General features: G+C 38.8%; 1 protein-coding gene across 1 annotated transcript in view; it reads right to left on the reverse strand.

Annotated features, from left to right (window-relative positions):
• The window catches only part of col25a1 (collagen type XXV alpha 1 chain), a 172,281-nt gene that overhangs the window by 61,820 nt on the left and 82,567 nt on the right, over positions 1-27,894 (reverse strand). The window contains exons 3-4 of the mRNA XM_079257471.1: positions 18,948-18,992; positions 15,688-15,695 (exon numbers count right to left, since the gene is read on the reverse strand). Coding sequence (XP_079113597.1) covers positions 15,688-15,695; positions 18,948-18,992 — 53 coding nt within the window. The remainder of the gene's footprint in view (positions 1-15,687; positions 15,696-18,947; positions 18,993-27,894) is intronic.

Below are 27,894 nucleotides of genomic sequence, written 5' to 3' on the forward strand. Positions count from 1 at the left end.
ACATACATACCCACCTACATATATATGTATATACACTCGCACATACAGTATATACATACATACATACATACATACAGATAGATAGATATACATACATACATACATATATACACACACATACATACAGACATATACATACATACATATGTACACACACATACCCACCCACACACATAAATATATACACCCACACAAGCCAACTCTAGATTCATGGTCCCTGTGGAGAACAACAGTATTTTATTTTTTTTTTAACTTTCAAGTTTAAAGGTGGAGCCCACTATGTTGGAGTTTTGGAGATTTGGGATAAAATAAGTCTGAAAGCACAAAATCTATAATTGTATCCTCGAGTAGAAAGAGCAAGTTGTTCAGAAGCAATCAGTAGCGTAACACAATAGAGTAACACAAGTCCAGCTGACACTAATCTATAAATGAATGGCATTAATAAAAGCCCTGCGTTTGGATGATGTTTCCTTAAGTCTATGGACTTACGACCCAGAACTGCAGTCTTATAGATACCGGCAGGCTTCAGCTGCACTGGCACACATTTGCAAGGCTAAAACTCAAGTGCTCCAGAGGTAGTTTAGCAGTTTTCCTCTGCCAGTTTCTACCACACCGTTCAGTGGGAAGCGATTTCCAGCCAGGTTTCTGCCTGCTTGCTGCCACCGAACATTATTTTTGATGCTTGGTTAACTATCCGTAGCTTTCTGTGTAAGCAAAGAAGTGAATGTGTTCCCAGCTGGGTCTGCCTGAGGTCTGATTCATGTTGGTCGTGAGGTTATGAACCTGCACAGCCAATTTGTGCTGTGAATCATACCAATATGAAGTAAATGTATCTGCTTCAAAAAGCTCAGGGAAGCTGAGAGAAATTCAGCTTTATTAGACACACATCCAATGAGGTGGTCCTGCTGTTTGGTGCTTTACTGGCAAAATGAGAGAGCAACATCACACTTGTAAACACAAAATGTGTTATTAAGTAAACAATGTTTCCGATTGCAGCTCCCTGGGCAGAAATAACAAAAGAAACATTTTGGAGTCAAATGGTACTTGTACATGGTAATGGTACATTTATAATGATGTAGAGGCATTCCAGAGAGGCTAAAAAAAATGTGCTTCTCGAAATGGAAAGCAGTGCAAGCTTTTTTGTTGGACGAAAGGAGGCAATTGACAGGCTATTACTGCAAAACCTATGACTGGATGCAGCAAAGAAATACATAAATATACTTACCACTGCTTTTTACACAAGCCTGCTTAATGTACTGCGTTTGGCAGTGAAAAGTGCAGCTGGAAAACTGAATTACAAGAATAAATGACTGAGCAACAAAGCTTGTGTAGAGGAGAGAAAATTGTACTAAAATGATGCAGAATTACGAGAAACCCAGATTGTTTCAAGGTAAATGTAGGAACATAATGAAACTTCATCAAATCCAGGTTGACCCTCCATCAGATGACACTATCCTGTAAGCAGCGCCCCACGTTTTTTGTCTGACAGTCTCCCACAGAACTGTCAAATATACTCAAGTATGCCTCTCAAGTTTCAAAACATCTTTCTTTTTTTCAACATTTTGAATCAAGACCTCCTAAATTGTATCATTCACATTAACACTGAAAGCAGCATTTACTAGAAGAACTTGATTTTGCTCTTTCATGTGCTCATACCGCATGTGGAAATGATTTTTCTACACAGCGTGCACCTGCTCGTTACACAGCCCATCATTTGCACATCACTTACAGAGACAACACCTACTGGAGCTTTTCCAAAAGATTTAAGCCAGTACAGTGAGGGTCTTTTACAGGGACTATTTAACAGCGCTCTTGAAAAGATCATCTCAAAAGGAGCCAAGTGTACTAAAGTGGAATTGCGGTGGGTGTCGACTTATCAAACCGTGTCTGTTACTTTGTGGTTTCAATCTGCCCCAGGGAAGGTTTTGCTAATCAGCACCTGTGTACGCTTTTCACATCTTTTTACTGCTTCTGCTCTGGCTCTTCTTCATAAGCAGCCCTTCAGGTGCTCGGGAGGCTCCTTCTGTTTGATCAAACTTGCTCACTCTGCATTTGCAAGCTAGCTTGCTGAAACTGATTAACCATCTCCTTTTAGAGATCACTGAATAACCCTATGAAACTCAAAAATTGGAATCTACTTGCAATGTGTTGTAAAGAGCTTTTTCTTCCTGACATACTGTGGAACTCACAATTTCTCAAGGTATGAATGGACTTATTAGCAATTAGCGAAGCTGCAAAACAAACATGAAATGCATGAAGACCTGGGGCCTCATTTATCAAACTGTGCGTAGCAACGCTGACTACAGGTGGCGTATGTACGGAAAACAGGAAATGCGGCGCAAAAAAACTTCCCGATTTACAAAGCAGTGCTGACGCACGTCCCACGCCTGTTTCGCTTCATAAATCAGGATCAACACTAAATGTTGCGCACGTGAGGGAACATCTTGTCACGCCTACATACTGGCCATAAAAGGTCAGGTGAACACCCCCTGATAAATATTAATCGAAGTGATTCCACCTTGTGCCCTAGCTGCCATGTCCTCGCAGAGGAACCAATAACTGCCATCAAGGAGGAGGTGCAGGTGATGGAGAGAAATAAACACCACCCTGACAGAAATTGCACTAAAGATAAACTTGTGAATAAATCAGAATTCTCCACCTCTGATGTGTTGCATCACTTCTAGACATAAAGCAGCAGCGTTTGGTTCCAACATGAGAGGATGATTGACAGCACAATCATTTAGATTGCATGATTGATCAGGTGAATGCATGTAAAGCGCTGACGCCATTTAGTACCATGTTATATAGCGCCTCCACTATCTGCACACATCTGCAGCTGTACAACAGGTTTCCTCCTGGGCATGGAGGCACCTCCGCCTGCCTCCATCTGCCCGATGGCCGCTACACCACGACGTGTCTGGTTGTGAAGAACATAGTTCTGTTCTGCGCTCTGGGTTGGGAAAAGGAGTGATCAGCCTCAACCCGTCAATCGTTTCCCTTTGGAAGGTGCCGGGCTCGACTCCAGAGTCTCCAAGCTCATCCGCAGGAACAGATAAGCCACTGTGCGCCTTTACGCATTTGGGTGCATTTTATATCCAACCATCACTTCATGTTTTGTATCTGCAGGTGGAGGAAACACCCTGATCAGCCTAATGATGGGCAACCACATCATTTTAATGCAATTATTCATTTAGTCTTTTATTATTATGGCAGCTTCTATGCTGTATGCTTCTATGCTGTATGACTTAACTGTGTGAAATGGTTTTTATAACATGTAGCAGTGCTTCGTTTCAGAAGAGATTTTAGTGGTTGATATTTTACGCGGTGGAGGAACTATCAAAGGTACGTTTTTTTTCCTTTTCTTTTTTTTTTTTTTTTTTTGGCAAATGCTGTTAATGTACGGCGTAAAGGTTTATATTTGATTTTGAACAAATGTATCAAATTTCACACCATTTCTTTAATTTTATTTCCTTCCTTTGGTGTCGCCGTTTCCCGTTTCTCCAGATTTTGTGCGTACGCCAGGGTCAGAGTTGGCGTGGAGGTAGGGACGTTTTACCGCCAAGTCGTGTTTTGATTAATCCCAAAAGTTGACTATAATTGGCGTACGCCAGGTTTTGTGCGTGCGACAGCTTCGTAAATGAGGCCCCTGAAGACTAAAACACTCTCACTTGATGTTATTCTCATTTGAAGCATTACAACAAAGACTCGAGGATAAAGCAGAGGCATTGACATTGGAGAGTATCAAAACAGGTAAATTAGTTGAAAAATGGCAGACTACATCTTTCTGCAAGCTAACAACTGTTACCTTAATTTTCAACTACTTCAGGGTATCTGGATATGAAGACATTTCATTTTTATGGACAACAAAGACACACGGTGTTGGTTGTAGCAGACATGCAAACTTGGAGACATTGGAGACAAATGAGGAAGAGAAAACAGTACGAGAGGATTTAGTTGCAAAAATAAATGGAATCGATCGGAGAGGTGAGAAGTAGTAGTGTGTCTCTGTGTATCTGACTCATTTACTGTCCACTTGAAAGAAATGAAGGACTTTGCTCACTTCTCTGGCGTCTTAACAGCCATTATATATGCGGCCTTTGTGCATCCCTGGGCCAATCATTTCTCAGCACACTCATCTCCTGGCTTTTCTCCGACATATCACTGCCCAGAGTTTGTGTGTCCCTGCAGGCTTTTCCTCTACTGATTAAAGGAAGGGAACAAAGCAGGCTGTCCTTCATTCACTCATTGGAAGCTCCGAGGGGCTTCTTATCCACAGCTGGAGTGAAACAATTAGTTCTGAAGTTTAAGAAACAAGCTTAACAAAGCATTCACCGTAAAAACTCGTTTTTATTTTCTATGTATATGAACTCTCCAAAAACAAATCCCAGTTGCCTTGGAATGATAAGTTATTTCCAAAAAGAGTTCAATTGAATATTGTCATATATAAGACAAAAATGTAAATATCATTGTCAGTTTTTTTTTCTTTTTCATATAAAATCACTATCAGGTACAACACAAAATTTTTAAATAAAGAACAGCTGGAATCAAGGTATGTGACAATCACATCACTAAAGAAATTATAATATTTTAGGACACCAAAAAGCCCTTACTAATGAGTCACTTTACAAATACACATTTAACTACTTAGACCAGCTCGGGCATGATTGGAAATGAGAGCAATTGATGCAACTTTGCAAGACATTGTTAGGTGGATCCATTGTTACTTTGTAAGAGCATCCGACAATTCTAACAAAATGATGCCTCATCTGCAAACAGATCAATCATGTGCACAAGAAATTTAATGTTCAACAGCATTAAATGACCTCTAATTTCCTGCATAATACTCATTAATATACCAGTTTTCTAAATGTTAACATTTAGAGGTTTAAGATTAAATTAAACATGCTGACCAGTGAGCTTTCGCAAGTCACGTCTGAAGATTGTCCTTTCTGAACAATATTTGTCTTTTCACTCTCCTCCATTGTCTATGCTAGGCTGAGTTAGCAGCTTAGCAGTCACATTTACCAAACAGTATCAAGTTCCACATGTAAAATCATACCATTATTCAGTATTTAAGTGTTCTTTTGTCACATTTCTATAGACACAAAACATGTTATTGCTTTAAACATGCTTGTTTGAACTTCAGTTTTCCAGAAAACATCTGAAAAGATTAGCTCTGTGAGTGACCAGGAAACCAAATAAGTCCCTCAATATTTGTGCTGATGAACAGAATATTGTTGCCACAAATCTGAAGGACTTTATCCACTTATTGAAAATGACAATTGGATGACAAACCTCACATCTTCTGCTGGTTCATACTGGGAAAAACTATGTCTTGTCAAATATGAGCTGATTTATAACAGAACATTCTGTGTTCACAATATTGTGAGTTTATGGTGGACCATTGGATCAGGATAAAGCTTTTTTTTTTTTTTATTATTCCAGACACATTGGTAGCTTCTTATTTGAAGCCAAACCAAGACCACAATCTCCTGCAAATGGCCTGAATGAGGTTTTGATATGAAAAAGTAAACCTCTTCCACCTTTTTAACAGAGCAGAAGGAAATAATGCAAATGGGTTTTATTTTTTTTTTGGAAAATAAAATGAACAAGTGCCAAACCCACAAACAACATGGACAACATTTTCTTTCAAATCTGACACCTCTATAACTCCACATTACAGTAAAAGAAGGAATTATGTTTAATGAAATTATCTTTGTACTGAGGATTTTTTTTTTCCCTGAATCTGTGTTTGGTTAGGTTTGGGAACAGAATCCACTTAGTTTATTGACTGTAAAAAACGGATTAACCGTCTTTTCTACATGTTTTTGTTCATGCTAATGGAAAATTATTACATAAATGAAGACTCAGTATATTGCTTTGACTTAGAAGACGGATTGCTGAGATTAATCTAAAACTAAAAGGAGTCTGAAATGTTAATATATTGAAGGGTCTTTCAAAATGTCCGTTTTAGCAAATGGTTAAGATGAGGCTTCATGATATGCATAATTAATGTTGGACAATCATAGTTTGCATTTAAACATGCTATAATACTATAAAAGGCACTGTAAAAACGCACTGCATCAAATTATCTTCTTGCTGGAACGCTGCCTGATGAGTCCCATCAGATCCAGTCAAACCACACAGGTCACTGAAATACATTACTTAAAAGATATGCAGACTAGCAAAAAAAACTACGTCCACTTCCATGAATGCAAAGTTGTTTTTTTTTGTTTGTTTTGGGGCCATTTCACATTTTATCATTATGTTTTGTTGAACATGTTAAACAAAGCTACTATGTTAGAAAACGTTACAGTGAAATGCATCAGTAGTTCCAAAAAACAAAATGCCTACCTTTAATTCAATGCACTGTTTAATTTCACTCGCCTCCTCAATGGACATCAGCGCCAACTACTGCCAAACTGAAAGGCAATCTATATATGGCAATGATGAGGGGCCTCCAACTCTGGTCCTTGAGCCTGACTTGACTAAACTTGAAAATAAGCTGTTGGGTCAATTTATTTGAAACTGAAATGTTGGGGCAGGGAAGCATCTAAAACTTGCAGGACAATTCCCTTTGAGGACTGCAGTTTGAGATCCCTGCAGAAGGAGGATGTTTATTGATCTAAACCAATTTGACCTGAACTATAAACCCAACATGTGGACTACAATAGGACATTGTTTAGTTGTTGAAATGCAAGAATTGTTTATAAATATTTTAAGTGATAAGATATTCGTAGACATTTACTTAAGTGGGTCATATGCCCAGTATGTTTTATATTTGTGCTTATATATTTTCTTATTATAAATGTGGGCCTTTCATGGCACACACACAATCACTTCTGTGACTTATTTAAATAAATTCTGCATTTTCATCGTTATTTGCAGGATAATTTCTTTCTCCAGGGCTTTCACCTTGATAAAATAAAAGGTGTAACTTGTCCCATAAATGTATCACTCATACCAAGCTTTTCATTTCTAATTTGGAAATGGTCTCACATGGAACTTGAGACACTAATATCTACTCTTCACATTCCTCTTTTATTATCATGTTTTGAAAACATGATGGATGAAAGCTACACAGAGCTGGCCCAACTGTGCAACACAAGGCGAGAGGCTGGCTGACATCCATAGCTTTAGCTGTTGTTGACATGAGCAAAATAATTCTCTCGGGTTTGGCTGCAAGCTGCTTGTACAATTTTGTAAAGCAGTCCACATAATCCAACAAGATGCGAGACGTCAGGAACGGGGATCTGTAAGTAACCTCTGTCTGGACTCAGACGTATTAGTTTTCATCGCAGTGACCGGGTAAACTTATCAAGGTCCAGAAAAATCAATCCATCAAATGGAGTCTGTGTCCTCTTTGTAGAAGCCGGGCCAAAGGGGTTGGCAGCAGATGCAGATGTAGCCCAAACTGCTGGCCACATGGATCCAATCATCTCACCCTGGAGTATTGGCATCTCTGAGAACGCAGGCCAACAACTACCACTTTTACAACCTTTTCTTTACAGCCACATGGTTCTCTAACACAGCCACATAATATTAATAAACATCTGTGTACACAGGAAGTTAAGTAAAGAAATCCTCCAGGCACCAAGTGTTGACAGAGAATGAGTAAGTGAAGAGAGGGCAGGTGAGGAGTGCTGCTCACCACCAAGTAGGAGGAGGGCCAAAGTAAAGGCTTGAAAGGACTGCACCCTGACTGACACACTTCAGATCCTTAAATAAAGCATCATGTTTGTCATACAGTGAAACTGAAAGAAGCCCTCGGTCTCACAACAGTCTGAATCAACTTTAACTTGGCTGACTTAACGGAAATTCAGCGTTTTGGAAAATGTGCTTTGTTCGTCCCACATCTACATCTACTTCTTGCCTGTTTAAAAACTGACTCAAGCAGATTAACCCTGAAATGCTTCAGATTCTCACTGCAACTTCACATTTACCTCCATAAATGAAGGTGCCGTTAATCATCTAATTTCAATGTTCAGCAAGATAGGATAAAGGTGTTATTCCCAACAACCCATTCACCCTTAGAAGAAAGTCTGGTCCTGCAGAAATGTATAAAATGACAAAATAGTCTCCCTGCAGTGCAACATGGTCCTTACAGTTACAGTTTTGCATATTATGCAACATTTAAAAAGGATTTTCAGATCACATCATTTTAAGCTCCCAAAACTCCTAAAAACCTTGTTTTATAATAACTGATATGCATACATTTTCCATCACATAAAACAGTTAAATACTTCATCTTTCCAACTTTTAACATCCCCTAAAAACAAATGTCAAGTGCTTAAAAAGGAAACTGTTCTTGGGTGTTGAAGATGGTTTGTGTCTCATCTGATTTGTTTTAAAGCACATGCGTGTCAAACCACCTGCGTTGGAGTCCATCAATCATCTGAGCCAGCATTTCCTTACATTCTGGATTTTAGGTGTTAGATAGGCGATTGCTACTTGGGTATTTCTCAGGCACAACATGCAGCACCTTTGCTTGCAACTCAGAAAAAAATGTTGCATTTGCCTTATTAAAACCAGACTTAGGAAGATATATGTAAATGTGTAAGTCTGGCCAAAATTGAAGCCTTCAAAACTCATCTAACAACTAGATAACCAAGTTGGGGGCTGGCTCACTCTTGCATATAAAGGTTCAACAAGCTTTAAATAAGTGCTCAGCCAAATTCCCAGTAAAGCGACTTCAAATGGTGAACACCAACAGAACCCCTCCTCCCCCCCAGTTCAGCTATTGTTATTTATATATTTGACTGTTTCTTTGACTAAACAGCTACAAGTGTCAGAACTTGTAACAGTAATGCAACCCAATAATGTCACGTCAACTCTTAGTCACATAAAACTGTAATAAGGCTCTGATAAATTCCTGATTTTGTAACGGCAGCATAACATGACAAAAAGCCTCATTCTAGCAACTTAGAAACAGTACAGTGAATTCACCAATGCTTACATAAATAATGATCTCACACAAAGAAAATTAAAATCAGCAGGATGCCTTGAACATATTCTTGCACAATCTACAGCTTCTTGATGTTGGACAAACTATAGTCCAGTGATCCCCAACCCTGGTCCTTGAGGACCGGTGCCCTGCAGGTTTTCCAAGTATTCCTGCTGGAACACACTTGACTCAGACAAGTTCTGCACATGTCTGCCAAATTCACACGGCAGCACACCGGTCCTCGAGGACCAGGATTGGGGAACCCTGCTATAGTCAATAACCTGATTCACCCTACATGTATACTGGGAAAGAAATGATGGGTTAATCCAATGGCCCGTTTGAATTCTAATTGGAGCTTGTCTCATCTGTGCTTGTAACAGTGCTGCTTGACTCTTCTCAGACAATTTCACAACCCTAACCCTAACCATGTGAAGGTTGAAATTATGTGCCAAAAACACATAAATCCACAAGATTATCTTTCATCCACTATATTGAAAGAACTCCTGCTTCCTTGATCCTGATTAGTCACAAGAATGATGAACCCAACCTAAAATAATGGCATCACCAGCGCTATAAAAGATTTGCCTCATTCATATAGTTTTGCCATTTTCAATGTGATTTAAAGCTGCTCTAAGTTTTTGCCCATTCCTGCCAATCAGGTTTTTTGCCCTAAACCTAACCAATCAGTGACACAAACAAAGATAACTAAAAAAAAAAAAATAAATAAAAGACATTTTAAACAACAACATATTTTTGTGAGAGGATTAAAATCAACAAGCATCAAGGTTTTTTTTTTAATCATGGATGTAAAATTATGTACCATCATTGCTTCCACAATTAACAGACAAGGCTCTTTATTTGCCAGCAAAGTTGACATTTCTCATCAAGATACAGAACTATTTTCAAAAGCACAATGCAAGAGTAGAAACAGAGCTATATGAAAGGAGTAGAACAATGCACATATAGCCAAATGAGTAAATACCTGCCATGGTGTTAATGCCAAAATGTACACCTCAGTCTGTTACTTTTGCAAGGGAACCCTCAATCATTTTAACGTGGGGCCCTTGGGAACATCTTTAAGGAGGGAAACTAATGTAGGACAGGGGTATGAGTAATCAGAGCAGAATGGGCATAAATGGACGACCACAAGTGGCTGGTGCTCATCGGAGGAATCTGGACACAAAGGTTAGGCAGGGATAGAAAAACCACACTGGAAAACTGACTTGGGAATGGCATCTGGTTCCCATATCCATAGTGTATCACAATTAGCCAGCATAAAATGACTTTAATGTGTGTGTATGTGTTTGTGAGTGTGTCTGCTTGTTGTTATGTGTTGGATGTTCTTGTGGGAGAAGGGACTCTGTGAACTGAACAAACTGAAACCGATAGTTGTAGGCTGTGTGTGTGTGTGTTTGTGTATAGCCAGTATATACTGTTGGGATGCAGTTTAAACATGGAGAAGATTTTTTTTGGCCGGGAAGGGTCACCTCCCTCCTGAGGGGGGGAGACATTTAAAGGGCTTTAACACAAATTGTAGGCAGTAAACGCCAAATGCCTGAGCCAAAGTTCTCTCTGCAAAACGTAAGCAAATTTCTGACCCACAAAATTCTTGTTGTGGATATGAGATGTTGACTAACGGACAATGTTCCAGTTGGGAAAGTATTTTGTTCACTTCTTCTGTTCATTCGATTAAAACCACATACTGGCTGCTCTACATTTCTCATCATTTGATGTGAGCTGGAGGAAAATTCCTCTCAATCACAAAGCTGTCAAGCCTTTTTTTTATCCTACTAGCAACACATTCAAACTATAATTCTCCAACCATGATTAAGTAGTAACTGTCAGTTTTCCCCATGAATATTTGACCAACTACTGATTGTTTCACATCCTGGTGAGTAAACCTCAGGTTCGGCCTGAGTGCTGCCTATTGTCATTTTCTGTCAAACAAATACTGCTGATGGGTAAAGTGTGAGGAAGGAAGTCAAATCTCAAAAGGTCAAACTCTTTATGTGGTCACATCCAGTGCCAGGAAGCTTCCTCAGGCATCGCTGAACCTATGAGCCCAGATAAACCGTGTCATGTCTAATAGATCTACTTTCAGCTCTTGGCAGGGCTTTTTCAGGGCCAGAGAGTGTGTGCCTCAATACTCTCAGATCCTATAGCTTTAAATGAGGATTTAGTGTTTGAAACTAAACACAGCACTAAGTCTAAATTCACTGAAAATTGTGAGTATGCAAAGCAAACCTCAGTAGAAGGTAAGAGAAACTGGCATCTTCTCCTCCTCTGTAGGGCAAAAGTGATCAAAGTCCAGCTGAAATATGTTTTATTAACAGGTGTAGGAGCTGTAGTGCATATCAGATGAGGGGTGAAGTGTTGAGGGTGCCTTGGTTCTTCTTCTTCACCCCCACACCTCCTCTAATCACTGAGCTGCAGCTGCATAATTCATACATTGTGACAGATCAGCCTTAACCTGTGTTGCAGAAATCTCAGCTGATAAAACAGTGAGGTTGAAACAACATGTGAAATACACATGCAGCCACAAGCGGCTTAATCCACCTTTTTTGCCAGCATGACTGAGCTCTTGGAATAGCCAGCGCTTTGCTTAGTCTGAGAGCCCAGTGTGGTCCATAGACATTCTCACTGGGCTGAAGCGAGTTTAATATTTCCAGGCATGTATCATTTTCAAATATTTTTTCTTCCTTCTGACCAGACTTCAAAGCTTGCTTGTTTCTCTCTCTATCTGTATCATTTTAATTGAGTATGGCATTTCAGTCTGTAGTTAAAGACAGAAAAAAAAACTACCATGGGGTTAGTGGGTACTAGAGTGCAGCCTCTGGGATGGTGTTTTATGCTTGATTGGTGCTAAATGGTGTGCACACACAGCAGTGAGGTTGATGTTTTGACATGAAACATCCTTATAATCCAAGAAAGATGAGAAAGGAAGATAAAAAAAAAAAACACGAGTATTGACATGATAATTGTGTCTGAGCTGCTATTTCATAGACTTTACAAGTAAATGCCCTTGTACTTATGTTTGGAGAAGAATGGACATATACCATTATTTGATGAGTAAGTCTGATGCAAATATGATATTTAAGTTCAAGCAGTGGAAAAAGAGAAATCACAACAAAGCAAATCACTTTTCCACATCTAAATAGCCATTTCAATCTGGCAAAGCCACTGGAGTTCCAGTCTATTCATCAGAGTCAAACTAACGATGAAGTCACACAGATATGTCATGACGTCTGCAGTGGTTGTTTTCTGTTTGGCTCTGAGGGCTGCGTACAATTTACACAGTGTTCCCGGAGTTATAGTGGGAGGTGTTGAATATTCATGGGATGCGTCCCCCTGCCATCTCGCCGTTGGGCAGACCAAATGAGAAACCACATGAAATCACTTACTTTACTGTCTCTCTTTATTTTCAGATGCATGAAACACTGGCTGAGTCTTCGCCAGACTTCTGAATTCTTTAAGGCTTTTTTTTTTTTTTCCCTTAAGAAATGTTTCATCCTGCCAGTTTGCTTGGTCTAAACTGCAAATTCAGTTCAGCGTACTTTCTGCTACCTATAATGACTTCATCAGAGAGTGACCTGCTGGTCACAAGTGGAACATTGTCAGGTACTTAGAAGCATTTTGATTTACGGCTTCACCCTCAGCAGTAACTCCACAAGTGCCTACAAACAGGTATCCAGTACATTAACTTAGCAAATCCAACTTCTCCAAGCATACAACCGTTTCAGAGACACCTCTTGGTTTTCGGTCCACTTTTGAAACATCTCACAGAATGATTTTATTTGTCAGCTATAAGACCTGGCCAGAGATGCTGAAAGGCAAGACCACCTGTACTTACTTATATCCCAGAACCCCAGGAGTGAGTGTCTGAGAAGGCTCAGAGGATTAACTTACAACTTTTACAACTCAGTCGGCACACGCTATTATACCTATTCAATCACGCTCGCCTCTGGACTATAAAAAAAAAAAAAAAAAAAAAAAAAAATGTAGCAGCACGCACACATATGTATGCACACTCACAGTGTCCGCTTGACCTGGTTATAAAGCAAACTGTCACAACCCTGGCGCTTGTGCGTGCATGTATGTCTCTTCATCATTGGGGAAACTGAAGTTTTCCATCTGTTCTGAGGAGAGAATCTGTGATCACTAGGCAGTGTAATGAGGTGAGATAATCTCTGCAGGTTCAAGGAGCTGGCAGGGAGCTGGTAAGAAGAATATCACTTAACACATATGGCCAAGATGACATCCGTAAGGGTCCCTATTAGAGAAAGGCAGCAATAAAGAGATTAGTCCCATCAAAGATTCAAATTACTGACATTTCTGTCAGCAAAATAATCTGTGTGAATTAGTTGTGAAAAGTATAATTTTATTTGTCTGCTATTGCTTGTTTGTAATATTAAATATAAAACTTAAAATTGGTCATCAATTTAAAAAAGATTTTAAAAAAAAAATCGATTTAAAAAAGATCAGACTTTCACTGGATACCTATTTGGATTTATCACCCATCTGTGGGACCTCTTGTCAGACAAGATGGATACACACAAACAATGAGCAAATGGAAGCTATTTGTGGACAAATTTGAGCACAAAGAATGACAAGCATCTTTTCTGCTGTTAAAACAAAAAAAAAAGCTAAATCGTTCCACCACCATTTTGTCAGACTGAATCTGGAAGTCCCACAGGATCTGAGCCCTTTCATTCTCCATAACCTTGGGGGGTGTTTCCATTTGGACTTAGGGGTCACCAGCCCATATTCTGCACAGATGTTTCTGTACACTATGCCGGCTACTTTGGTTATGGAATTCCATGTATCTTTTTTCCTGCCAGCATGCTGTGAGGTGCAGGATTATTTCAGGGGTTTCTTTGCACAATGTGCACCTGGAGTCCTGCCTGATGTGGTATATCTGGGCCTCAATGGCCCTGGTGCTCTTTTACTGTCATGATTGGCGTCTCTGTGTGGTCCTTCAGTCTTGCCCTCTTTAGCCATTTGTAGGACTTGTTCACATCAAACACTTTGGCAATCTGTCAATGGTACATCCCATACAGAGGCTTTTCCTCCCATGATGGTTCCTCCATTATGTTCTCCTCTAAGTTCCATTGCCTGAAACATTCACTAAAGTGCTTTGTTCCCTGAGGTCATCTTCCTGATGTAGTCATGGAGTTTGGATGTTTCATCTTGGATAGTGGTCCTCAGTATCCCTTGACCTCCCTCTGTGTGCTTAGCATATAGCTGCTGGACACTAGACTTCAGGTGGAATCCTCAACGTTTGGTGAACAGATTCCATTTTTTAATATCAGTGCTCTGAACTTCCTCCTTTGGCCACCTTATTATCTCATCAGGGTATCTGATCACTGGCAGGCTATAGCTGTTAGTTGCCTGAAACTTAAAACTTGCCGTTAAGCAACTATCTATTTAGAAAATGGCATGGAGACACCCAAAATAAGTTGCGACAAATGGAAGAGCTTTACGTGTATGAAGGAAAATAATGGAGAAACACAGTGGGGGTGGTGCAGATGGAGTGTTCTGTCCTCTAGTCAGCAGATGTCTGAGTTGGCTCAGTAATTTTACCAACCACTGGTCTACTGACATGAATCAATTTGCTTGTTTTGTTTCATATTGTACAAATCAGCAACTCTTATATGGTATGAGTTCTCAAATGTGTCCCCTAGTTAAGTCTGAAAGTAACAAGAGCACTGCGCAACAAAAAGAATGTCAACACCAATGACAAGGCTAGTTGTGTACAAGAAAGCAACATTAACAAGTAAATATGCACAGAAAAAAAATTAATTACATAGATTTGATTTTCTGGTTTCGGGTTACAGAAATGTAATTTAATTGGATAGAAATTTGTCACCTAATTGAAATACGTCAACTTTAGGAGCTTTAGGATCAAAATATTTTTTAAGTGTATTCTCTGCCTAACACCTGAAATGTATCCACAAAACACAAAATGAGATACACATTAAGGAAATTATCCACGAATCAAACACTACATGTTGCATTGCAATATCCTTAAAATTCTCATTGGCACAAAGATCTAGAACATGTTACCACAAGTCATTTGACTAAAGATATGGTTCCAGTCAACACAGTTAAAAGCAAAGGATTAAGACAATATCAACTATTATATTCCATAGTGGGTTTTTTTTTTTTAAAGTTATTGAACTCATTTTTGAAAGTCCTGCATCTAAACTATATTATTTTACTTAAGTGCAATCAATGTTTTTGATAAAGTAGACTTGTTCTGACACAATTGTGACCTCAGTTTTCATGAAGAAAATTCATGATACACAATTTAACAAGAACTGAGCAGCCATGGTTTACATTTGTAAGGAGTATTCTAGCTACTGTAGCCTGCCATTAACGTTCTGAGGATGATTATGTCCGAGACGCCTCCTGGGCTTTCCTGTGCCTCCACTAGTTGCCTGGCAACCACAGTGTCAACAAGCCTATAGGTAATATAAGCATGCAGACATGAGTGTACTTATTAATCCTCTTGTCAAACTTTAAGGCAGAAAGTCTCCGGCCTCCTTTCCTCAAATGTCAAATGATTCTTTTCATGTGACCTGATGGCTTTTTGTAGTTTATTTCATTCTACCCAAATGTTCTTACACTTTTGTACTGATGGGTTATAAATCTTGTAGAGTGGGCTTTTATACTGTGTGTCTTGGAGTATTCAGTTTTACCTTCATATGGCTATCACAAATTAAATGTGAAGCAGGCATACTTACAGGAGGTCCTGAAAGAGAGAGAGAGAAAAAAAACACGGTCAGTGTGTTTTCAATCAGCAATCAAACAAAAACTACTGATATATTTAAGTATGGAACAAAACAATTTCATCAAAAGTTTCATTTCTATTTCCCATGCACTTGGGCTAACAATGGCCACGAGGCCTGGCAATCACATTTTACATCTGTACATGGCTCTGATTTCATTACTACAAGGAGTTGTGTGCTTGTAAAAAATATCCCTCCATGTTTTTGTGAGGTGACACTCGTCTTTTTCCCAATTACTGATGTTCAAAGGCCCCTGTGCCAGCTCACTTCAGGGCTCCCAAGAGCCCAGCAAATCATTTTATGTCTTTAAGTTCTTATTATAAAAAGGCACCCAGCTGTTTTAACCCTGAGAGAAGGGATTTCTTTTTTCTTTTACAACTCCTGTGTCCTTGAACTGTTCTTCTTCATGACCGGTGCAAATCGCTCCTACAGCTGGATCGTTTAAGGAGCCACTTGTTTGAGGCTCAGTGGGCTGTGTCTCAATAGTGCTGTTTAATGGATGGTTGAGTTAAAGTGGACCACTTAGGTTTTAATAAACCTACTCGTGCATTTTCTGACAGTTTGGTACAAGTTTTCAACCAGCAATTATAAAACAAATCAAAGAGAAAATGTGATTGAAGGGTATAATTTGTCACAAAATACAGAGTAGGTCCATAAAGATTATAACTATTGTAAATCCTTGATGGCCAAACTCAAACAAGCATTATACATTCCCTGTTAAATGAAGTTCTGCAATCTTTAAAGCTCCATTTTCATGACTCAGTTTCACTTTCTCTTTTACACTCTAACTTACAATTAAGCTCCCTCCACTTCCTAGGTGAATGAACTCTTTGGTAGCAGTAATTTAGGGGCATGTTATTGCTCATGTAATGGTTAAAAGTAATACTTTACAATGACAAAGGTTAAATAGCTGCAGTTGGGCTTTCTAAAGCACTTTTACTTTTTTAAAAGTTTTCTCTTGAAGAAAAGCTGTTTTTGTGAATACTTGAACCGCCGCAAGGTACTCAGTCCGCTCAGTTTGAAGCTCAATTTCATTTGAGTGCCAGAGTAACAAGTCTTGATTATTCCCATAGAGGGAAAATATGTGAGGAAACTTTCTGACACTTTCCAGCCACAATGACTACCTGCTACAACCGTTTAAAACTGTGGTTTTCATTTCTGCAAAGCCTTTTTTCATCCTAAGCCATCATCCACACTTTTCCTTTCCTTTCCATATGTCACCGGTAAGCAAACAAGTAATCCTAATGAAATGTCCCATTCATTTTTAATGCATAGGTAAATATCACTGTTTTTTTCCTATTTGTTTCTTTCTGTCAGTTCCAGCTAAATGTGGCTAAAAGCTTCCCCCTGCCTTTGTAGATGCAACTCTTCATGAATTTATAGGTTAGAGAGAATCATGAATTAAATATGCTTTTCCTTTAGCGTTCAAACTGTGCTGAGAACTTAAAAGAGGGAAATTGAATTTGCAGAAGGCTTACAGTGCAGAATTCGGCATGTCTGTGCCCATCAAGGGCTGAATTTGTCAGTCGAATAAATAATGCTTCTTTAATACAATTTCCTTTTTTTCCTCTTTGGAATACTGCACTTGGTTTGACAGAACGTTCCAATAAAGCAGCATGCTGCCATCAAATGTACCTGTTTGGAGAGTCTCAACCCAGATCCCTTCCAAGTTTCAAGCATGCCAAAACATCCTAGCAGGGGCTACTGATGTGATTGCAGACTACAGTTATATCCCAAAAAGAGCATTTACATACTCAAACTTTTGTAAAGAAATGTAGCCATATTAATCAAAATCTGATGTGTACAAAGCTAAATCCTGTCTTGTGTCAATGTACTTTCACTCAGATATAAATATGATTTGGGCTGTTACATAGAATATTGAAATCTATAATCTGTTGTTCCTTACTGTCCACTTTTAAGAAGGCTTCTCCAGTCCAGTTAGCATAAGCAACTTGCTACCAATTGATTTTGAGAAACTTCTCAAGTTCTCCATATTTAAACTGGTCGAACAGAAAGCAAAACATTTAGCACGATGGTGCAATTTCAAATACGCTAGCATGAGGGATGTTTATTTTGGCGTTAAGCTCCCCACAAACAAAGATCAGGGATATTTCAGATTTGCAGCCAACAGTAACATTGAAGTGTTGTGTGTCATTTGATTTTATTTTCACTGGGTCTCAGATTACACACTGAGTACCTTTTGTGTTAAGTAAACAAGAAAAAAGGAAGCAGAAAGTTACGTAACAGGGATTCAGAAAAGACATAAAATTACCTCAAATGTGATAAGTTAATTTTCTTACATCAAACTGAAAGAAAGAATATAATTCTTGATATTCAAAGTGAAAATCTCAACTGATTAAATTTTAATTTATTTGACTTGTGTGTTGGTTTGATGACACAGCCAGCAATGTAGTTTTTCCCCTCAAAGACGTGGTTTGTTTGTCAGGCTATTAAAGCAAATTGTTCCCTTACTGCTCCCCCTGCTTCGCCCCATCTCTTTAATTTCTTTTTACAAAGGCAGTGCTTTTGTTCCAAAGTGTCTGCTGCACTCCACTGCACTGTGCTCTGAGTGCAGAAAGCCGTCACACTCCAGAGCCCATTATCGCTTTCGCTATCAGGTGAACAGAGCGGGGATGCAGCTTCCTGCCAAGTACACGTTCTTGCTGCGAATTCAATTTGCGGCGACACTTTTCGGCTGTGGGAGTGTCGCTGCTGAACACGTTCCTTTCCTTGACACCCAAAGCCTCAGCAGGGCCAAGTTTCTTGACTCAGCTCAGGACTGAGGGTTTGTGACTAGAGATCTCAAATACACTTTGACAACTTGTTGCTAAGTTTGTGGAAGCAAACAATAGTGGATTGTTTCAGGAATCCAGCCGAACCTCAGCACATTGTGCCTGTCAGGTCAGCAGGACTGGAATTACTCAAAGTTTAGACATAGATATCAGCAGCTTTGATAGTATTTGTCAAACTTCACTGTCTCTCAGTTTGGAGAGTAACTCTTAGTGTTTCCATAGAAACATCAGCTCAAGTGTACACAGAAAAAAACAGACCACAAATTGCATATTAATAACCTATCCTGGCCTCAAAAGATAAACAGTGTACTTTTACATGATTGTTAGCCCAGGAAGCTTTGCTGATGTCCCACTGAATTATTCCCTAAATGTTTCTGAACTGAGACGACTTGGATGTCTGATCCAAATCGCAAATGTACATACCAGGTTCCCCATCACGACCTCGTCTTCCCCGTTTACCCGGAGGTCCTGCAACAAAGATGAACATAATACGCTTAAGTCAGCCATTTAAATTTTTTTTAACTTTGTACAAATTTCATGTTCTTTGACTTTCTTCTTAGTCAAACTGCCTTTTCTATATAAAGAGCTACTGAAAATGATTCTATTTATACATTAAATACCTTGTAATGTCTGTTTTTATAAGGATTTTACTCATGTAAAAGCTTCGATGGAAGCGGACATTTACACGCACACACACACACACACACTCACACAGGTGCCCTTTGTGTTGTCATCTCTTTTTTTATTTGTTTTTAGGTTTTCTTTCAGCATGGATGCCCTTGTTTTTAATTTATCTACTGGGTTTTTTTTTTCCTGTTTGGCTCTTTTTTTCCCCTGACAGGATTATCATACAGTGAAAACTATCACATAATTTACCAAATTTTTACACATATAAGAACTTACAGGATCATATTGTGTACAGGCAATCCAATATATGAGAAGAAATACTGATCGTAATTAACAAAATAAAGAAAAAAAATTGGAAGGAGCATGTCTCTCAAAATGACCTCAGAGAGATACATATAGTTTTATTCCTAAATAAACATGCAGCTTTTATGCCAGCATAAAAGCTGAGTTCTTCAAACAATGACTAAGTAGATTGAGGATACTTCCCGACATAGAACCATACATTTGCAAGTCGAATGGATGATATTTGTACCTTTCACTTATAATAAGGAATTTCACAAAACAAAGGGAAGTTTCATTAAAATTGACACGTCTGGTTCTACATCCAACAACAAAGCATGATTGCCCTTCAATTCAGTCCTACTTAGTAATTATAAGGCAGGTTTCTTTGGAAGTCTGTCTATAAATGGATTTTACAAAAGTCATTAGATAACCAAATTAGCAAAGAAATTGAAGAATAGGCAACGCGAATTTAAAACAATATCATTTTGACTTGACAAATGAATACCTTTGAAAATGATTAGGAAGCAGCAGAGACAAAGACAGAAGACCTGTCACCACTGAAAAGATCAGACAATCACTAAAAACTTAGAGCAGTAAAGCTCCTTCTCTGGATCTGCTTCACAGAAAATATCTAGATGCAATTTCATGCCTTCCTGTTTGGTTAAAGGTTTGCATCCAGTTCTCATGAGTTCTTGCACTGACTGCTCAGCTCTACAACTGGCTGGATGTCAAAAGGTGCTCCAAGAAATGGCTCTCCAACACAGAGCTCTTCCCTGTATCTGTGTACATATACAGTATCCCTGTGTAAGTAAGAGGAATAAAAGTTTCAAAGTAAAAAGCAAATTAAAAAAAAAAATCCACTTTATTCTTTGTTTTGGCTGATTTATGAGCGTCCAGATGTGTTACTAGGGTGCAAAATGCAAGATTATATTGCAAACTCCTTGTACGATGCTAAGCCCTCCATTTGATCCCACTGTTTGGCTCAGCTTCAGCATCCAGATCTGCTCCTTTTGAGCAGTTTCCAAGATTATGTCAGGCACTGCCCGGGAAGGGCCCAGGCTCGATTTAATGTAACCACAGGTGGAGTTTGACTCTCACTTTACTATGGCTCACATCAACCCTGGTTTCTCCATAGATTGTTTTTTTTTTTTTTAAAGGTTTTAAAAGGAACAGAAAAGGTTTACTGCACTTGGCAGACACTTGATTATGGCTCACTTTGAAATGACATTTGACACCTTTGAGAGGAATATTTTGTACAGCGATGTAACATCCTCCTGATTTTGGTGGTATATTTTTTGACAGCTGCTCAAAAAAACATTCCTCACGTGGGATCTGGTGGTCCAGACAGAATACCTTACATTATTCACAGATATCATCGTAGTTCACTAAATTCATCACTACTTTTCATTCTGATTTTACACTAAGGAGGGATTCCCATGAAACCTATACTACACTGGCAAGAGAAAGACTTGGTAGAAACTACTACACGCCAACAATAATACTTCGGTTTATGAAACACAAATGAACAACTTTATTCTTATAGTCAGTAAAAACAGATTCAAACTTTTTTCTTTTTTTCCTTTTTAAACTGACCAGGACCTCCAATTGCAAATGAAATCACTCAAAGCGCACTTTGGCCGCCTGTTTTCTCACTGTTTCCCAAGAGCGGTCATGGAACAATGGTTTCAGAAAAAAAGAAGCACAGCAGGGAATTTCATGATGAGGGGTCAGTAACTACGGACAATCTGTTAAAACCTTTTCAACAGCTTTCAAGACGGTCACTAAAATAAATCAAAATGAACTTTATATCCATTGTGAGGTTGGTCAGACAAAGATTTTGGTCAGACAAAACAGATCCTGCGGTTGCGTGTATTTTATATTGAGTTGTTTGCTGGCTTTCGCTTTTTGGGAAGTGAGCAGCAGAGAACAAGTTTTATAATGCAGAACCAGAGAGAAAAGGCATCAATAAAACATGTGGTTTGGCTTCATTTGTGGCTATGCTAGCAGGGTGGTAGCATGGAAAACAATGTTGTTCAGTCATACCGTCACTTTGTGCCAGATTGAAACAACTCTACAACTATTGAATAAATAATACAATAATTTTCTGTTGAAAAAAAGTTCCCTAAAACCTTCACCTAATAACTTCAGTAGTACAGTGGTACATTTCCTCCTGCACAAGGTTGAGTGTGTTGTTGCTATCAAAGCTCAAGACTTCCCTCACAAGGTTAAACCATGTACTAACTCAGTAAATTTTTCATCAAAGGTGAGAAAATCAAAAGGTCAATGACAAAACAAGGAGTACAATACTAAAAAAACATGTTTTTATTAGTATCTAATAACCTCACTAAAATAGCTTCTGCTTTTATTATCTTGAAATTAAGCATTTTTAATAAACCTACAGTGGTCGACATACATGGAAGTTGTAATATTTGTACCACCATTTTTATTACGGTGTCTCTGAATGGACAATCAAAAAGTGAGAACCCTTTGAGCTATAAAACTGTAGTAGCTATTTTGTTTGATAGGTGCTCGAGCACCGTTTGGGATGAGAAATATCTTTAAAGGCATATAGAGGAAAATGCTACATTTAAGTAGTTATCTGTGGTGCAGTCATTGCTGCTCCTGAGGTCACTGGATCCACGCAGATGAAAACATGCTTATGTAATTAAGAATGGAAAGTTTTTTTTTGTTGTTGTTGTTGTTGTTATGTTCCTAGCTACTACCCAAGTTCTAAATTACGTACATGTAATTTATATAGCACATAAATGTGTTTGCCCTGCCCACTTACTCATCCCTCCTGGTGTGATGTCATTTGGCTCCACGCTGCAATCCAAAGTCTCAATGTGCCACCAGATTGTAGAGGTAACCATTATTAGTTTCATGTCAGACTCTTTACTTTTTCCCCTTTCTGTAAACCTGCCTTATCTAATGAGCATATTTTTATTCATGTTTCACAGACCAGCCACCATCCGTTCCAGTTCCACTGGACATTCTGATGTGGCTCAACTGGGCGACTTAAACGTCTCTTGGCTCATGCTTCTGTACTGGATGTCTGCATATTAGTTTATAACTTTTAAACTCTTTGATAGTTTTATATGATCAAATAAGTTTCATACATGGCAAAAAAAATACAACAATCAATTCAATGTTTCTAGGCAGCAGCATGAAACAATCAGAAAAAAATTCACTCCGACTATTCAGGAAGAGTCACACAACATTGCATTTTTACATCCCACAGTGTGTTTCTGCTCCAAAGCACTGATAGTAGCCATCATTTGAAAGCTATTTGGCACAAAGGAATCCCATGCAATTGGCAGGATTGTGAAACATGCAGCTTTAAGCCACAATCACATTGCTTCTGAATCATTCTGCTCATACAAACTGTTCATCATGAGAAAGTGGAGCAGAGCCTCCATTTCTCTTTTTCATTCAAGTCAATCAGACACACACACAAAGTGGCCTTATTTACACTACCAGCTATGTCTCAGAGCTCAATCTACATCATCAGGCCACTTAAAACTCCTGTCAAAGCATCACAAAACATTCCTCAGAATAAAAGTCAAACTTTTGCCAAAAAATAGCAAACTGGGTATGAGCTCCAAACTCCAAAAGTAATCAGGTTTGAAGAGAATTTGTTTTAAATTTCTCAGTGAGTGCAAATGCATCTCTGCAGTTCATAACCACATGTAGTTTCCAATATCCTAAATAAATATGAGCACATCTAATTTCACTGCATCATTTGCTGCATTTTCTCTTATGGCAAACAGAAGAACAAGAAAACCTTTTGAGTGATTCATTCTGATCTGAATATTTATGTACGAGTCATAAAAGCACAATGTCGGGGATGAAAACTTGGCAGGAATGTCACTGTGATAAAATATTGCTTAAGGCTATGTTTTCAGATACTTGCAGTTTAATGAATACATTTTGTACCAAAAACTCCCCATGGGGGCTGAAAATAATGATCAAGAACTCTTAAGAATGATTAAATGAGCACTTTATGCATCATTATACAACACTATAGCATCATTCTCAAAGTACACAATCAGCAATGTCAACAAAATTCAGTGGAAAGTCTTAAGGTGGCTCCAACTAACCATAGAACTTGAACACTGACGTTTATTTGAAATCTTCAGAATATTTCTTAAAAAACTCATGATCAATGTCTTTACAAGCATTCCATGGATTTAAGAAGATTTAGGCAAAACAGACTTTAATATACTCTATTTAATCCCACAACATGGATGGATGAGTTTATTAAACCTGGCAACACTTGGGTATTCAGGTCAACAGAACTAAAGCTGCACAAAACCTGGCTTTCTACTGTCCAGTACAATCATTTGTTACTTTATAAGTACATTTTTGTGGAAGTTTCTGGCAAAGAGGAACTATTTGAAGCCAAGATCATTACTGCTATGCATGACAACGAATAAATCAATACATAAAATGCAAATTCATGGATAACTGGGTCCAGTGTCTGCGGGAAACTATGGAAATGCAACCGCAATTTTAGACTCTGCTAAATCCATGAATGTCACTTCTCTCTCCATCTTCAGACGGATGTGAATTGTTGACAAAAATAGAAATTGCAAAATGTAACAGCTAATACAGAGAGCCTTGCCAGCCGAACAATTATGTCGTCAGTGCACTTTTCTGCAATTTTATTCTCTTTAATGATAAAAGAGCTCAGAACAACACCACACAAAAAAAAGACAAAAAGCAGGCAATGTCAGGTTACGCAGAGTGATGTTAAAGGGCATTTATCTTTCTGTGACACAAACATCCAATTGAATCTTTAGGTCAACAGATAACGCTGCAACCAGATGAAGATCTGGACTGTGTCTGCACCACTTTCAAACTCTTCTTGGTCTCATCAGTCATGGGTATTGCTGAGTGAAATGTTAAAGTTCCACCCCTTTTGTGACCCATCAAACTGGTCCAGGAAAACCTTGTACTCCGTCTGACCTCAACTACTTCCACTAATCCCCTAACTTCCTCAAACACTCTGAATTCAAGACAGATGAAGAGCCAGAATCCTGGACAAAGACTTTCCTCTCAAAGAAGATTTAACTTTTCAAGCTCCAGGACCTTAAATGCTTGTACTTAATTAGCTATTTTGTTCTCTAAAGGTTTATAGTGGGACCTGTGGACTGTGCTGGCTTTAAGTTAGCTCACCCCCAATTTAATAAGCTTGTATGCCTGCTTTACCAAAAGAAAACAATGCAATCTTTAAGAATATTTAAAACTGAATATAGCCTGAAACACCACCAAGTCACAAGGATAGGAGCTTCATTTGCATGTTTTAAAGGAAATGCAAGTATGAGGATGTTTGCAAATCACAAAAGTTTAATTTCTATCAGTTGAAATGAAACTCTGGAAATTAAAAGGTCAGTTTCTAGATTCAAGCAATCTGACACAAGAAGCAGATGCAGCATAATTAACATTTAATTGAGCATTTTAGCAAACGGAATATCAATCTTGCTTAAAAGTCTTAATTCTGTAACTGTATTCACATATTAGCAATGCCGTTTTATTCTTGCAGGTCAAACATAAGATGATGATTGAAGCACAGGCAGGTGTAATAGCCTTTTTTTTAATTTTTTTTTAAAGTGCTACCAGTCTGTAGGGCATCGTCCCTTTTTCACCCTTAAATTGTGTTGTACCGAAAGGTTTTTGGCAATCTAATATAAACAGAAATTCCTGCAGAAAAATTCGGCGCCCAACTTTAATTTCTCCCAAGACCCACATCTGAATCTGAACCTGACCCTGGAAAACAATGTTCTACAGGATATTTAACATCATTCTCCGATTCTGTGGCATACGTCTTCATTATCCTTATTTCCAAGTATACTTGACTCCAGCTCAACAATTTCCTGAGTAAATATAATGATTATAGCCATTTCCTAAATACTTATTTGCAATTATCTTCAATTTGTTGCCCAGAAAAGAGACCATTGTGTCTGATTTTTGCATTTACTCATCGTCCCTTTTTTGGTCCACTGGTTTTGCCACGACTTAAATTCCTCAACAATGTGCACGGACACCCCCCTATTGAATGTATTCATCCAGTTTAAATGCTTATCATACTTTGGGCTGCTGACAAACAACAACTGGAGCTCAACTTGACGCATTTAAAAATAGAACATCTGGGCTCTTTTCTGAAAAAAAAATGTATTGTTATAAAGCAGGCAGAAATGTGCTTACATTACTGCTCAGGAAAGTATGATGAGTTGGCTGGAAATTTACAGTAAAACAAGACATCTCGCTGATCACAGTCCAAATTAAATCTAATAAACAGTGATGGGGATGAATGAACAGCGGCGTCTGCTTCACAAACTATAATGAGACATCATGAAAGTCCACCGATCCTGTCAAAGATGTTATCATTTGGTTGAAGTTAAAGTTAATTTGCCAAATCAATTGCCAAAAAAAAAATCCTAGGACAATCTGAAAGTGTTTACACGAGACTGCTTTCATCAAAACAGAAAGTAGAAATTGTTTTTGTTTTTTTTTTTAAAGCTGATAAATGCGATCAGAGAGCTTCATGTGTGTACGTTCAGGAGAGGTCTGAAAGCATCAACTATTCATTTCTTCTTCCATCCCAGCAAAATGAAGTCATTTTGTGCCTATGTGCGAGCATTTGAGTGTGTTGAGCTCGGATGTGTGTTGTCCAGATGCCAGTTATCAGTTTATTAAGCCACAAGTCAATCCGTTAGCATGTGAGGAATTGTCTGTCGCTGCAGACTCTATTAACACCGCGTCGAGCAGATTGAAGTCCGTATTAAAAAGCGCATCTCTCTGTCTTTGCACTGCAAGAATGAGAGAGCCACACAGTCTTAAACTAATTGCATACAAGCTGTTTATGCATTCAGCGTGGATTGTCACAGCAACAACAGCCCTGCGGGGGTCTAAAAACGCATAACCTCTAAACACAGACACACAATGCTTGGTTTTAGAGAATGAAAATCATTAGAGAACAAGCGGCTCGTCCAGTTCTTTTTTTCAAACATGCATACACACAAGACAAACGACACGAATGAAAGTATGGCTGGCAGGCATGCATGGATCATCTACGTTTTTGCTCCGGTTCAGTGTCAAGGCTGGAAGATTCCTGAGGAGGAAGTCGGGCCTTTGAGAGAGTCTTTTCATCACCTTCAGAGATCAATGTGTTTTCCTCTGGCAACAGGCTGAGTACTGGGATACTTGAGAACCCACCCCTTTAGCTGCACACTGCAATTATCCTCCCCGCAGTTCTGACAGCGGTCATGATGGAAGCAGAACACACTCCCTGATGAGGGGAGGTCAGTTATAAACCCATCGATCAGCCAAGTCCCATCACTTTATTCTGCAAGTTAAATTGGCACAGGCGGTCATCCTGACAGCTCTATCTGAAAGCTTGACTGTATCCCGAGGACATCTTGTAACATAACCTACACTGCATGACAGGGAAACATTTTGGTCACTTTTTTTTTTTAAAGCTTTATAATCAAACACTTAATGGTTTCACAATTTCATGTGCTCGAAATAGAAAAGGAAAACAGTAAGACGAGCCCAGTCTGGCTTGAACAAGTTAATTTCCACTCTGGGTTACATGTTAAGAAATTTCTTTGGAGTATTAACCATGTTAAAACCTGCCATAACCGCACCTTGGCTTGTGGATTGAGATACTACCAGATAAATGAAAACTAAATTAATTAGATGGGGTTTTGTTTTAAAGCCATCACTCTGCAGAGCCCTCTCATCTTCCACCTGTACTCCTCAGCAAGGTCCAGGAAGTGTGTGAGAGGATGCTGAATCAGAAAAACGGGTAACTTCTCACTGCGAAATTGAAAAATCTAACCTTACGTGCCATTTTTGTGACCAACTGCGTTACACAGAGAGAAGAGACCAGCACTAAGCATGAGTTAATTAATTGACTCTGCGTTTTACAGTCAGAGAAGGAAGCAACCCCTGCCTTGCCTCACAAGCATTGATTAGCCACATTCAGTGACTTCTGATTGGTTCTCACTGGAAGCAAATCAATATCCCTCATTAGGCTGTAAAATACTGAGGGGCAGATACCAGCAAATGAACCTCACGTGTGCTATATTTATCAGATTTGAATCCCAAGTCCTGATTTATCCTTTTATCAAACAGTTCAATGGCATCCAGGAGGGCACTTCCGTATTTTATGCTAGTCAGAGGATGCTTGTGAAGCTTACCAAGGTTGTGTTGGCTGTATATTTTACTGTACAAATATGATGACAACATGCAAAGCATCACATCGTGGTTAAGTCACTAGAATAGTTGCAACGGCTGGATGATTTACATTAAATGATCCATTTCTTGTTCACTTTCAAATGAAATACTTTGTGTTTAAGGCTCTAGTGGTTATTGGATGTCACACTGGAATTGTGTGTAATTCTATACCTGCTGCTAACAGATGACGTGACTGCTGGCTGACCCTACCAATGCCAGGGAT

The sequence above is a fragment of the Telmatherina bonti genome (assembly GCF_933228915.1).
Source record: "Telmatherina bonti genome assembly, chromosome: 18".
Taxonomy (NCBI): domain Eukaryota; kingdom Metazoa; phylum Chordata; class Actinopteri; order Atheriniformes; family Telmatherinidae; genus Telmatherina; species Telmatherina bonti.